The following is a 12,337-nucleotide window of genomic DNA, read 5'->3' as shown; positions in this document are numbered from 1 at the left end:
CGCAACAAGAGAAGCCACCACAATGAGAAGCCCACGCAGCGCAACGAAGAGTAGCCCTCACTCGCCACAACTAGAGAAAGCCTGTGTGCAGCAACGAAGACCCAACACAGCCCTAAATAAATAAATAAATAAATAAATAAATTTTTTTTAAAAGCTCAGCAAACTAGGAAGGGAAATTCGTCGATCTCATAAAAAGCTTCTACCAAAAAAACCCTACTGCTAACATTATACTTAATGGTGAAAAACTGATACTTTCCCCCAAGACTGGAAAAGAAGGCAAGGATGTCTGCTCTTACTGCTTTTCCTTAATATCTATTGGATGCCCTGGTCAGGCAATATGGCAAATACATAAATAAAGGACATCAAGATTGAAATGCAAGAAATAAAACTCTCTATTCATAGAAAACATTATTGTTTACTTAGCAAATCCCAAAGAATCTACAGAAAAGTTATTAGAACTAATGAATGAGTTTCGTGAGGTCACAGGATTCAAGGCCAATATACAGAAATGGAATATATTTCTATGTACTAGTAACGAACTGTTGAAAATGGAAATATTTACAGTGCTACAAAAACCACAGAACGCTTACTGGTTGTATTATCTATGGCTGTGTAACCAGTCACCTCCAAACTAACTGCCTAAAACAACAAACCCTTGTTACCTCCCAGTGTCTGAGAGCCGTGAGCTGGCTGCCTCAGGATCTCTTGTGAGGGTGCAGCCATCTCAAGACTCAGCTGGGGGGACTTTCTTGGTGGTCCAGTGGTTAAGACTTCGCCTTCCAATGCAGGGGGTGTGGGTTCGATCCCTGGTCAGGGAGCCAAGGTCCCACATGCCTCTCAGCCAAAAAACCAAAAGATAAAACAGAATTAATACTGTAACAAATTCAATGAAGACCTTGAAAGTGGTCCACATAAAAAAAATCTTAAAAAAAAAAAAAGACTCAGCTGGGTGCTGGCAGCCTCAGTTCCTCACCATGTGGACCTCTCCTTAGGGCTGCTTTCAGCATGTCACCTTGCCTCTCCCAGGGCAAGCGATCTGAGAGAGCAAGAGCCCAAGGTGGGCTTGTAATGTGTTCTCAAATACCATCGTGTCTGTTGGATGCTGTTGGTCATAGAGAACATTCCTGGTAGATCATGGAAGGGGACAGCACAAGCTGTGAACTCCTGGAGGTGGAGATCCTTGGAGGCCATCTGTAGACTAGTTATCATGGGGTAAATCTTGCAAAATGTGTGTGTGTGTGTGTATGTGTATATATATATATATATATATATATATATATATATATACATACACACACACACACATACACACACAAACACATATATATACGTGTATAATTTATTCATTGAAAACTATAAAACATGGCTGAGAAAAAGACGTAAGTAGGTTCCACACAATCCCAGTGAAATCCAAGCAGAAATTTTTGTGTGCACTAACCTTCAGTTTATAAATTTTTTTTTTTTTTAACTTTGGGTTTTATTTATTTATTTATTTATTTATGGCTGTGTTGGGTCTTCGTTTCTGTGCGAGGGCTTTCGCTAGTTGCGGCAAGTGGGGGCCACTCTTCATCGCGGTGCGTGGGCCTCATTATCGCGGCCTCTCTTGTTGCGGAGCACAGGCTCCAGATGCGCAGGCTCAGTAATTGTGGCTCACGGGCCTAGTTGCTCCGTGGCACGTGGGATCCTCCCAGACCAGGGCTCGAACCCGTGTCCCCTGCATTGGCAGGCAGATTCTCAACCACTGCGCCACCAGGGAAGCCTAACCTTCAGTTTATATGAAAAAGCAAAGGACAGAGAATAGTCAAACTTTTTTTTTTTTTTTTTAAGGAGAACAAAGTTAGAAGACTCACACTATCCGATATCAAGACATACTGAAAAGCTATAATAATCAGTACTGAGTGATATTGGCATATCTATAAACATACAAATAAGTGGAACAGACTAGAGAGTCCAGAAGTAGGCCCACCCATTCAAGGTTATTTGATTTTTGACAAAGATGCCACTGTAATTCAATAGAGGAAGAACTGTCTTTTCAACAAATGATGCTGGAATAATTGGACTTCCACAAGCACAAATGTGAGCCTGTCCTGTGCTTAATACTATATACAAAAATTAAACATAGATTGAAATATAAGAGCTAAAACTATATAACTTCTAGAAGGAAAAAACCCGGACACAAATGTTCATAGCACTTATTTATAATAGCAAAAAACAGGACACAACCCAAATGTCCATTAACTGGTGAGTGGAAGACAAACTGTGGGACATCCCTACAATGGAATACTACTCAGCATTTAAAAGGAACAAACAGCTTACCCTTGCAATACTATGGCTGCATCTCAAAGGCATTATGCTAAGTGAGAGACTACATACAAACACAAAAGGCTACATACCCTGTGATTCCATTTATATGACATTCCAGAAAAGGCAAAACTATGGGGACAAAAGATCAGTGGTTGCCTGGGGATGAGGGAGGGGGTTGACTGCCAAGGGACGTAGGGGTGATTTGGGGGGTAGATGGAAATGTTCTGTATTCCTCACTTGTGCGAGTAAACAGCTGTGTGTCAGAAATGGAGAGCTGTTCATTTAAAATGGTAAACTGTACATAGATTATAGCTTCCTTTTCAGAGATATGGAGGTACGTCCCAGACGGCCAGCCATGTGGAGACACCCAATCAGTCAGCAAGGGTAGAGCTCAGCAAGCAGTCTGGCGTGGGGTGAGACAGGATGTGCTTGAGGTCGTGTGGGTGAATGGTAGATGCCACGTGGGGAGACTGAGGCACAGTGGCAGCCTGCAGATGCCACCATCAAGACTTGCAAGAGTGCAGCCTCCAGAGGAGCCCTGTTTTCTTCCCTCATTTTCCATCTGACAGGATATCCACCTCCTGTGCCACAGGCATTCCCCAGCAGCCCACCAAACTCTTCCTGTCTGAAAATGTGTGAGATCCACATAAAGCAGTGCTGAAAGGGAAATAAGAATGGCTTCTGAGCTTCCACATTAAAGTAAAAAAGAGCAAAGTAAGCCCAAAGCAAGCAGAAGGAAAGAAATAATAAAGACAACAAAAATCAATGAAATTGAAAACAGTAAAACATGATAAATGAATTCAAAAGCTGAATGTTTCAAAAGATTGAGATCGGTAACTTGTGGAATGACTGACAGAAGAAAAAAGGTAAATTACTAATATCAGGAATCACAGAGGATATATCACTACAGATGCCACAGGTGGCAAGAGGATAATAAGGAAGTACTACAAACAACTCTATGCATGTAAAGTTGATAAAATGGACCAATTCCTTGAAAAGCACAAACGGCCAAAACTCACCCAAGGTGAAACATAACTATTAGTGGTCCTGAGTCTATTAAAGAAATAGAATTCCTAGTCATAAACCTTCCTAAAAAGAGATTTTCAGGCCCAAATGATTAGACAAAAAACAGTCCAAGAAAATTACAGACCAATATGCTTCATAATGTCTTCTATAAAATTTTAGCAAATCAAATTTGGCAGTACATAAAAAGAATAATGTCACAACAAATGGGATTTATCCCAGGAATGCAAGGATGGTTCAAGATTTTTAAATCAATATAATCCACCATGTTAACAATCTAAAGAAGAAGAACCACATGATCATATTATTTGATTCAGAAAAAGCATTTGACAAAATTTGATGTTCGTGATATTAAAAAAAAAAAAAAAATCCTTCCAGAAACTAGGAAAACTAGGGCTAGCAGGGACCTTCCTCAGCTTGATACAAAAGGATCTTTAAAAAAAAAACAACACACACACAAAAAAAATCCTACACCTAATATCATACATAATGGTAAGACACTGAAAGCTTTGCTCATAAGATCAGAACAAAGCACAAAGTCTGTTTTCACCAGTTCTAGCTAATAGTGTACTGGAAGTCCTACCCAGTACATTAAGACAAGAAAAAGAAATTAAAGGCTAACTGGGGTGAGGGTAATTGAAGCCCCAGTATTCTCAGCCTGCCATGCCTGGGGTAGAGCCTCCATTCTATAGGTGGGGGCAAAATGGAGAAGAGGACCCTCAACCTCTTGGCTGCAATCACCAGGAATTTAGCCTCTTCACCTTCAAGTTGGACAAGATGAGAAATGCTGGTGGCCTGCCCCTCAGTAAGATACAGAAAGCTTTGGTTGTAAACTGAGGGGAGAGGAATCCCCACCTCTAGGCCATAGCCTCCCAGAGTGTCATATCAATCCAGGTGAACTGGTGTGAGGAGGACGGAATAAGTTATGGCTAAAATGTTACAGACTCACTGTTCATACTGAGTTTTAGGTTTTCTTGAATAAATGTCTCTTCATTTGTTATATGCCTTTAGGACAATTTCCAGAGACTTTAGATGACTTAAATAAGCTTCGTTTTTTTCTTCTTGGAGTGGTTCGCTGGATCTCCTTAGCTGCCTTCACAGACAGAGAAACCTTGCCTTTATCTTCAAAGGATAGTTTTGCTGGATATAGAATTCTTGGCTGACAGGTTTTTTTTCTTTCAGCACTTTTGGTATGTCGTCCCACTGGCTTCTGGCCTGCATGGTTTCTGATGACAAATTAGCTGTTATTAGGGATTCCTTGTACATGATGGGTCTATTCTCTCTTACTGCTTTCAAGATTCTTCCTTGGTCTTTTGCTTTCTTCAGTTTGATTATGGATATCTAGATGTGAATCTCTTTGAGTTTATCCTTGGAATTTGTTTAGCTTCTTGGATATTTTTCATCAAACTTGCGAAGTTTTCTGCCATTATTTCTTCAGATATTCTTTCTGTCCCTTTCTCTCCTCTCCTTTATGCATATGTTGGTCTTTGGTGGTGTACCACATTGTCTCTGAGGCCTGTTCACTTTCTTCATTCTTTTCTCTTTCTGTCTCTCAGCCTAGGTAATCTCAGTTGAATATCTTCCTTCACGTTTGCTGATTCTTTCTTATTCCTGCTTGGATCTGCTCTTGAGCCCTCTAGTGAATTTTAAATCTGAGTTGTTACACTTTTCAACTCCAGGATTTTTTTTTGTGCATATTTATAACTTCTATTTTTATTGTTATTCTTTGTTCTAAGAGATATCATTCTTATGCTTTCCTTTATTTCTTTAGATGCCATTTTGTTTTGTTCTTCGAACATATTTCAAATACCTGATTTTAAAGTCTTTGTCTAGTAAGTCCAACATCTGAGCTTCCTTAGGGACAGTTTCTTTCGGTTGCTTTTTTCCCATGTATGGGTCATACCTTGTTTCTTTGCATGTTTCGTAATTTTTTGTTGAATGTTGGACTTTCCATTAATATAATGTGGCATGTGTTGAACTCAGTATCAGATTTTCTCCGCTCGCCAGGATTTGTCGCTGTTTTCTTGTCGTTGCTGTTTGTTTAGTGACTTTTCTGAACTAATTCTGGGCAGTTTGTGTTCTTTGTTGTGTGTGGTCACTGAGTTCTCTGCCCAGTTAGCTCATTGGTCAGGGAGTAAAGGGAGCAGGAATGTCCTTCAATGCCTGGAGACAATAACCCTCCCAGCCTCTGCAGGGGACTCTGTATGTGCTGGGCGTGCCTTCACCTCCCAGCCAGGTAGTTGACACCTTGACTTTCTCCTCCACTTCCTGCTTATGCAGAGCCTCAGTCAGCCAGAGGTGAGAGGGCCTTCTCAGGTCTGTCTCAGGTGTGCACACAGCTCTACATGTGCATGTGACTTCTAGATCCCCTGGAATATTTTGGAGCTTTTCAAAGCTCCTCTTGATATCTCATTCCCCAGCTCTTCCTTTTAAGTTTTCTGGTTAGCTTGTTTTTCCCCGTCTGTTGTCCACTTCTTAGGCAGCCACAAGTTTTAAAATTGCCTCTAGATGTTTTCAACAAACATCCCTAGGGAAAGGCTTTTTATACTAAGAGAGCTTCCAGTCAAATCAAACAAAAACAGCCTTGCAAGGGGAACCTTCCAGGGAGTTGCCATACAGGCCTTGAAGGAGCCCCAGCCCCATTCTCACCCTGTGGCTGCCGGAATGCTGGCTCCCCCACGATTTCAGCTGTTGGTTTTCACAGCTACGGGAAAGGAGGTGGGAACAGGGCGAGTTTGAATGCCACAGCTCACTGATCTTACTGAGATTCAACCGTTTCTTGAATAAATTCTCCCCATGTTGCTGCAGTCCTTTGGGTGAGTTTCAGGGTTCTGAAGAAGTTGACTAAACATTTTTTTGCTAGTTTTCTTATTGCTTCTTTGGAGGAAAAAAGCTTTAGAGGTCTCTCTTCCACCATTTCTCCTCACCTCACACTTACATCTGTTTATTGTCATGTCTGTGTCTGTGTTGAGAAGCGTTGCTGCGTCCTGGTCACTGCCATGGGGATCTTCCGGCTCTTCCCTGTCCCTCGTCCCAGGGGAGGACTGCGCCCGCCCCCGGGCCCTGCCAGCACAGAGGGCTGCCTTGTCGCCCTCCCAGTAGCTTTTGGACTGAGGTCAGGAAAGAAATGGAAGAGCAGCGTAGCAGTTTTTTCATCTCTGTTTTTTGTCTCTGTTGCCAAAAGAAAAACAAAGCTGCGTTTCTGAACGTGACTGTGTTGTTTTCCTCCAGAGTAACTGAAATCAGGTTCCTGTTTTCTTGGCTGCCTCCGTTTGGGGTCTTGGCTGTTCTTAGGGGAAATTTGCTGATTAAAGCTAGCACGAGGCCCCCTGAGGGAGGGGCCTGCAGTGCTCTGAGGTGCTTCTTGAACGGTCCTCTGCAGCCCGGGTGAGCGGGCCTCGGCAAGGGTGCTGGGTCCCAGGGCGACCTCCACCCTGGGTGGGGGCACAGCCCCTGCACGGAGGCGGCTGCATGACCCCTGCGTCTCCTGGCAGAGTGGGAACAGCTTCCACGTGCTGGACCAGGGCCAGTTCGCCAAGGAGGTGCTGCCCAAGTACTTCAAGCACAGCAACATGGCCAGCTTTGTGCGGCAGCTCAACATGTGTGAGTGCGCTGCCCCGGGGCCCCGCTCGCTGGCCTGGTGCAGCCCCCAGGCTCTGACCCCTGGGTAGCCCGGGGGCATGGCCCGGAGCCCGCGCACCTGCGGGGGGAGGGGGTGTCACGGGGGGTGTGGAGGCTCCCTGGGACCGAGACCACCCAGCCACCTCAGGCAGGGCTCCCAAGGGGGCAGTGCTGGGCGTTTCCCCACCCCCCAGCCTCCCTCGTCCTCCAGCGGGGCGGTGGCCGTGCTGGAGTGAGGGGCTGGGTCCCCAGCCCTGAGGCAGCACTGCCCCCACCCCGTCGCACGCAGATGGCTTCCGGAAGGTGGTCCACATTGAGCAGGGCGGCCTGGTCAAGCCAGAGAGGGACGACACCGAGTTCCAGCACCCGTGCTTCTTGCGCGGCCAGGAGCAGCTCCTCGAGAACATCAAGAGGAAAGTGACCAGCGTGAGTAGCCATCCTCCCTCCCCCACGTCCTCGGACCTCCCTCCAGGCCGTCAGCAGGAGCGGCGCCCACTCCCTGCCCTGCTGGCCTGGCCTGGCTGCGCCGAGCCCTCTTCCTGCTGGCAGCCCCTCCTCCATCGGCCACCACAGCGAAGGCCCCTCCAGACCGGCAGCCCCTTGGCCCTTTCTGCTGTATCCCACCCCCCCCCAGGCCATCTCAGTGACTGCTCCCCTGGGGACCCAGGTGTCCACCCTGAGGAGCGAGGACATAAAGATTCACCAGGACAGTGTCACCAAGCTGCTGACCGACGTGCAGCTGATGAAGGGGAAGCAGGAGAGCATGGACTCCAAGCTGCTGGCCATGAAGCAGTAGGTGCCGGGGCGCCGGGCAGGGGGGCTGCTGGGACCAGGAGGCCTCCTGGGGAGCGAGCGCAGGAGGGGGAGGGGGCGCCAGCGGAGGGCCTCTGCCCCCAGTCCTGCCCCGCAGGCTCCGAGACAGATGCTTCAGGTCTTCCACTCTCCAGACGGGACTAGGTTCTGGCTTGCACAGCCTCCCACCCTGCCAGGTTGAACTCATTTCCAGAAGGTGGGGTGGGACCCGGTTCCCATGGCAGCAAGCAGAGCTGGGCCCGGAGCAGCGGCCACGCCCTCGGGCTCCTCACACAACCCCTGAGTGGGCGCCTGGCATCACTCGGCACGGGTGTCGCCTCTCCTCAGGCCTGGGGAGCAGGAAGCACTCTGGGTTCTTTCTGGAACCCCTGCCCCTGGGGCATGTGTGGCCACTGCAGAACCAGCTCTAGGCTCCCCCCAGCCTCACATGTTTCTGGCTCCCCAAGTTGCAAATTCAGCTGTTTGTCTGTCTCTCATGCTACCCGGATTGTGCTCCAAATGTTGGGGGAAAGGATGCTATATATTGGGTTCCTTCAAACTCCATCACCCTCCTCGCCCAATGCCAATCATCATAATTGATCACAGAGAATGTGTAATAAGGCCTCTCTTCCTCAGCCAGGACCCCTGTGGAGGCTGGCTTAGGTCTCCTCCCATGTAATTGGGGCCCTGGGGACCTCAGGAACCCCAGCCCGGGGTGGCTGTCCATGTCTCGGTGTGGCCTCAAAGCCGCTCAGAGGGCCGGCCGTCGTGCCCCCCAGACCATGGAGGTTGCTCCTGGGCCCCGACTACTCACATCAGGGCCCAGCAGAAGCCCCTGGCTGGGTGACACCTGGAGGTGGGACCAGGCGAACGTGGCCTCCGGGACATGGACACCTCTCAGGGTGAAGCCAGGAGGGTCTCTCGCACGTCAACGGGACATGCCGGGGGCTGAGCAGGGCTGGCCCCTTGGAGCGGCAGACCGTGGGCTGCTCCGGTGGCCCTTTCTGCCCCTCGAGGCCACCTCTGATCCCCTAAAGGCACAGGACAACCCCCCCATATGCCTCCCTGTGGCCTGAAAGCCGTACTGCCCCCTTCCCCTGGGCTCCCCTCCCATTCTCAGCCGCAGTCTAGGGAGAGACGGCCAAGGGTGGGGGCCGCCCTCAAGGCTCTGCCACCTCGACCGTGACCGAGAAGGCCCTAGGGGTCTCGGCCCAGATCCTGGGGCGCACCAGCCGGCCCTGCCCAGGTCTCCACCGCAGCCCCGCTGCCCCCGCACCTGGCACCCCCGCGCGTCCTCCCCCCGCAGCGCAACAGCGTGAGGAGGGGCGGGGGCCCTGGCCTGGCCCCCAGACCGTCCCACAGCCTGTGCTCGGGTGGGGTGGGGATGGGCCGGCAGCTGGGCTTGTGGCGAGACGCAGTCCCCCACCGCCCCGCTCCTGCCCGGGTTGGGTGGAGTGTCCTGACGGCGCCTGGTCTGTCGCAGCGAGAACGAGGCCCTGTGGCGGGAGGTGGCCAGCCTGCGGCAGAAGCACGCCCAACAGCAGAAAGTCGTCAACAAGGTGCGACGCCGGCCGGCGGGGGGCGGGGTCCCTGTCCGCAGCCAGGCTGACCACCTCTCCCCTGCAGCTCATCCAGTTCCTCATCTCGCTGGTGCAGTCGAACCGGATCCTGGGGGTGAAGAGAAAGATGTGAGGCGCTGGGCATGCCCACCTCCTGTTGGCTGCGTCCTGGGGGCCGCCGAGGCCGGGGACGCAGCTAACCTGCCCCTCCCCACAGCCCGCTGATGCTGAATGACGGCAGCTCTGCACATTCCATGCCCAAGTACGGCCGGCAGTACTCCCTGGAGCACATCCACGGCTCGGGGCCCTACTCGGTGAGCGGCGGGCGCCGCGGGGGGGCGGGGGGGCGATGCGGCGGCAGGCGCTGCATGTGGTCACCTCCCTCTGGTGGCAGGCTCCGTCCCCGGCCTATAGCGGCTCCAGCCTCTACCCCCCAGACGCTGTTGCCAGCTCCGGACCCATCATCTCCGACATCACCGAGCTGGCCCCCGGCAGCCCCTTGGCCTCCGCGGGCGGGAGCGTAGCTGAGAGGTGGGCCAGGCGCCTTCCCGGCAGGCGGGAGCGGGTGGGGCTGGCGGAGGCGCCTGCTGACACGTGCGCCCCCTGTGCAGGCCTCTGTCCAGCAGCCCCCTGGTTCGAGTCAAGGAGGAGCCCCCCAGCCCACCTCGGAGCCCCCAGGCAGAGGATGCCAGTCCCAGCCAGCCGTCCTCCATGGTGGAGACGCCCCTGTCCCCGACCGCCCTCATTGATTCCATCCTGCGGGAGAGCGAGCCTACGCCGGCCGCCTCGGCCCCGGCCCTCGCCGATGCCGGGGGCCGCCCCCCGTCGCCCCGGCCTGCCTCGGCCCCTGAGAAGTGCCTCAGCGTAGCCTGCCTGGACAAGTGAGTGCCGGCCGCTCACCCGCCGGCCGCTGGAAGCACGGCCGGGCCTCTGACGGGGGCCGTCTGCGGGGCTGGACACGGGCGGCCCTCAGGCCTGCGGCTTCGGGCTTGCTGGGCATGAGCTCTCGGACCTGGCCCTGAGCACAAAACTCAGGGCTGGGGAGGGAGGGAGATGCCAACCAGGTGATCCCACGGCCCTTCCGCCGCAGGAGCCCAGGCGTGTGGCCAGGCCGCCCTCTCCTGCAGCAGGCTGCTGGGTCCCTGTGTCCGTCCTGTCGCCCCAGAGGTGGGCAGGCGAGGGTGGGGGCTGGGAGTCTGCCTGGCCCCCACCTGCAATCGGGGGGCTCTTGTCTTTCTATCTTGCAGTTTGGCTCGCGCTCCACAGATGTCTGGGGTCGCCCGCCTCTTTCCCTGCCCCTCCTCCTCTCTGCATGGCCGAGTCCCGCCAGGGTTAGCGCTCTCCCACCGGGGAGGGAGGAGGGCTCTGCGGAGCTCGGGCCCCTCCTCAGCCGCGGACCGGAGCCCAGCCCGGCTGGGAGCACTCAGCCCTGCCTGGTGAACGGGCACCCCGGGCCCTCTGCGGCAGGGACTGGCCCCCGGGCTCCGGGGCCCAAGCCGGCACCCCGAGTTGCTGACTGACAGAGGACGGCCCAGGTGCTGTGCTGACTGGCCTCCTCTAAGGAGAGGGCAGGGCGTTTTTGTTCGCAGCCGCAGGCCCGGTCTCTTTCCTGGCAGGCACGGGGGAGAGGCTGGCCCACCCAACGCCGAGCACGGCTCCTCTCCTCCTCCTGCGGTCTTCCGGTGCAAAGGCCCAAGCTTATCGAGCCTGAAAATCTGGGCCCCCGCCCCATTCTGAGCACTGAACTCCTCCTTGGCCCTCCTGCCATCTTGGCCCAGCCTAAAATGCTGCCAGAGGCCTTACGGGGCCTCACGGTGACCGGTGACGGCGGGGCCTGAGCCACTCCCCCCGGTGGCCAAGGATCCTGGCTCGCACACTGCCCCACCGGGCCCGGGCTGGCAGCGCAGAGGGGCCCTACCTTGGAGGGCCTCCCGTGAGCCCGAGCAGGGTGGGTGGTGGCCGAGGGGAGCCCTTCTCTGGCAGGTGGGCGTGAGCGCTGGCAGGAAGGCGCCTGGGTGGGGACGCCGGAGTGCCGCTTCACCCGATTGCCTCCCTCTGGCCAGGACCGAGCTCAGCGACCACCTGGATGCCATGGACTCGAACCTGGACAGCTTGCAGACCATGCTGACGAGCCACGGCTTCAGCGTGGACACCAGCACCCTGCTGGACGTGAGTCCCGGCCCCGCCCGCCCCGCCCGCCCCGCCCACAGGCACGGCCTGACCGCCCTCCCTTCCCTGCAGTTGTTCAGCCCTTCGGTGACAGTGCCTGACATGAGCCTGCCCGACCTTGACAGCAGCCTGGCCAGCGTGCGTAGGGTGTGGGGGTGGCGGGGTGGCGGGGGAGAAGATCCGGGAGCCCTCACCACGCTCCCTCCGCCCCAGCAGATCCAGGAGCTCCTCTCTCCCCAGGAGCCCCCCAGGCCTCTTGAAGCAGAGAGCAGCAGCCCTGACTCAGGTGAGCTGAGCCTGCCCGCCCCCGCCCCTGCCCCGTGCCCTCGCGCCAGCACCCTGACCTGCTCGGTCCCCGCCCCCAGGGAAGCAGCTGGTGCACTACACGGCCCAGCCCCTGCTCCTGCTGGACCCGGGCTCCGTGGACGTCGGGGGCAGCGACCTGCCGGTGCTCTTCGAGCTGGGAGAGGGCTCCTACTTCTCCGAGGGAGATGACTACGCAGACGACCCCACCATCTCCCTGCTGACGGGCTCTGAGCCCCCCAAAGCCAAGGACCCCGCTGTCTCCTAGAGGCCCCAGGAGGAGGGCCGGCCTGCGCCCCCCCCCCCCTTCCCCCCCCCCACCCCAGTGCAGGGCTGGTCTCAGTAGTACCGGGCCGGCTGGGCGGGCATGGCCCCAGTCAGCAGCGAGGGCCCAGCCCCACGAGCAGTGGCCTCGGACTGACCGGTACACGGGTGCTCATAGAAGTGTATTTTGGATTTTTACACGAGAGTCCCCCCTTTCCCCTTCTGTAGAGATATACAGGCATATACACGGACGGACGGACAGACGAGACAGAGATCTATAAACGACGGGCTGTGCGTGTGGC

General features: G+C 54.2%; 1 protein-coding gene across 6 annotated transcripts in view; it reads left to right on the top strand.

The window, feature by feature from the left end:
* The window catches only part of HSF1 (heat shock transcription factor 1), a 19,550-nt gene extending 7,213 nt beyond the window's left edge, over window positions 1-12,337 (top strand). The window contains exons 2-14 of one of the 6 annotated variants that reach the window (XM_059902366.1): window positions 6,822-6,930; window positions 7,238-7,374; window positions 7,583-7,740; window positions 9,224-9,299; window positions 9,367-9,428; window positions 9,517-9,613; window positions 9,694-9,830; window positions 9,911-10,180; window positions 10,547-10,630; window positions 11,363-11,468; window positions 11,541-11,606; window positions 11,709-11,754; window positions 11,834-12,337. In XM_059902366.1, the coding sequence (XP_059758349.1) occupies window positions 6,822-6,930; window positions 7,238-7,374; window positions 7,583-7,740; window positions 9,224-9,299; window positions 9,367-9,428; window positions 9,517-9,613; window positions 9,694-9,830; window positions 9,911-10,180; window positions 10,547-10,630; window positions 11,363-11,468; window positions 11,541-11,606; window positions 11,709-11,754; window positions 11,834-12,039 (1,554 nt within the window). In that variant the 3' untranslated portion in view covers window positions 12,040-12,337. Of the gene's footprint in view, window positions 1-6,821; window positions 6,931-7,237; window positions 7,375-7,582; window positions 7,741-9,223; window positions 9,300-9,366; window positions 9,429-9,516; window positions 9,614-9,693; window positions 9,831-9,910; window positions 10,181-10,546; window positions 10,631-11,362; window positions 11,469-11,540; window positions 11,607-11,684; window positions 11,755-11,833 lie in introns of all 6 variants that reach the window. The other 5 variants (XM_059902365.1, XM_059902367.1, XM_059902368.1 and 2 more) reach the window with 5 other exon arrangements.

Source organism: Balaenoptera ricei, chromosome 17 (genome assembly GCF_028023285.1).
Source record: "Balaenoptera ricei isolate mBalRic1 chromosome 17, mBalRic1.hap2, whole genome shotgun sequence".
NCBI lineage: Eukaryota > Metazoa > Chordata > Mammalia > Artiodactyla > Balaenopteridae > Balaenoptera > Balaenoptera ricei.
Note: the sequence above shows the minus strand (reverse complement) of the source record. Positions and strands in the feature narration are given on the sequence as shown.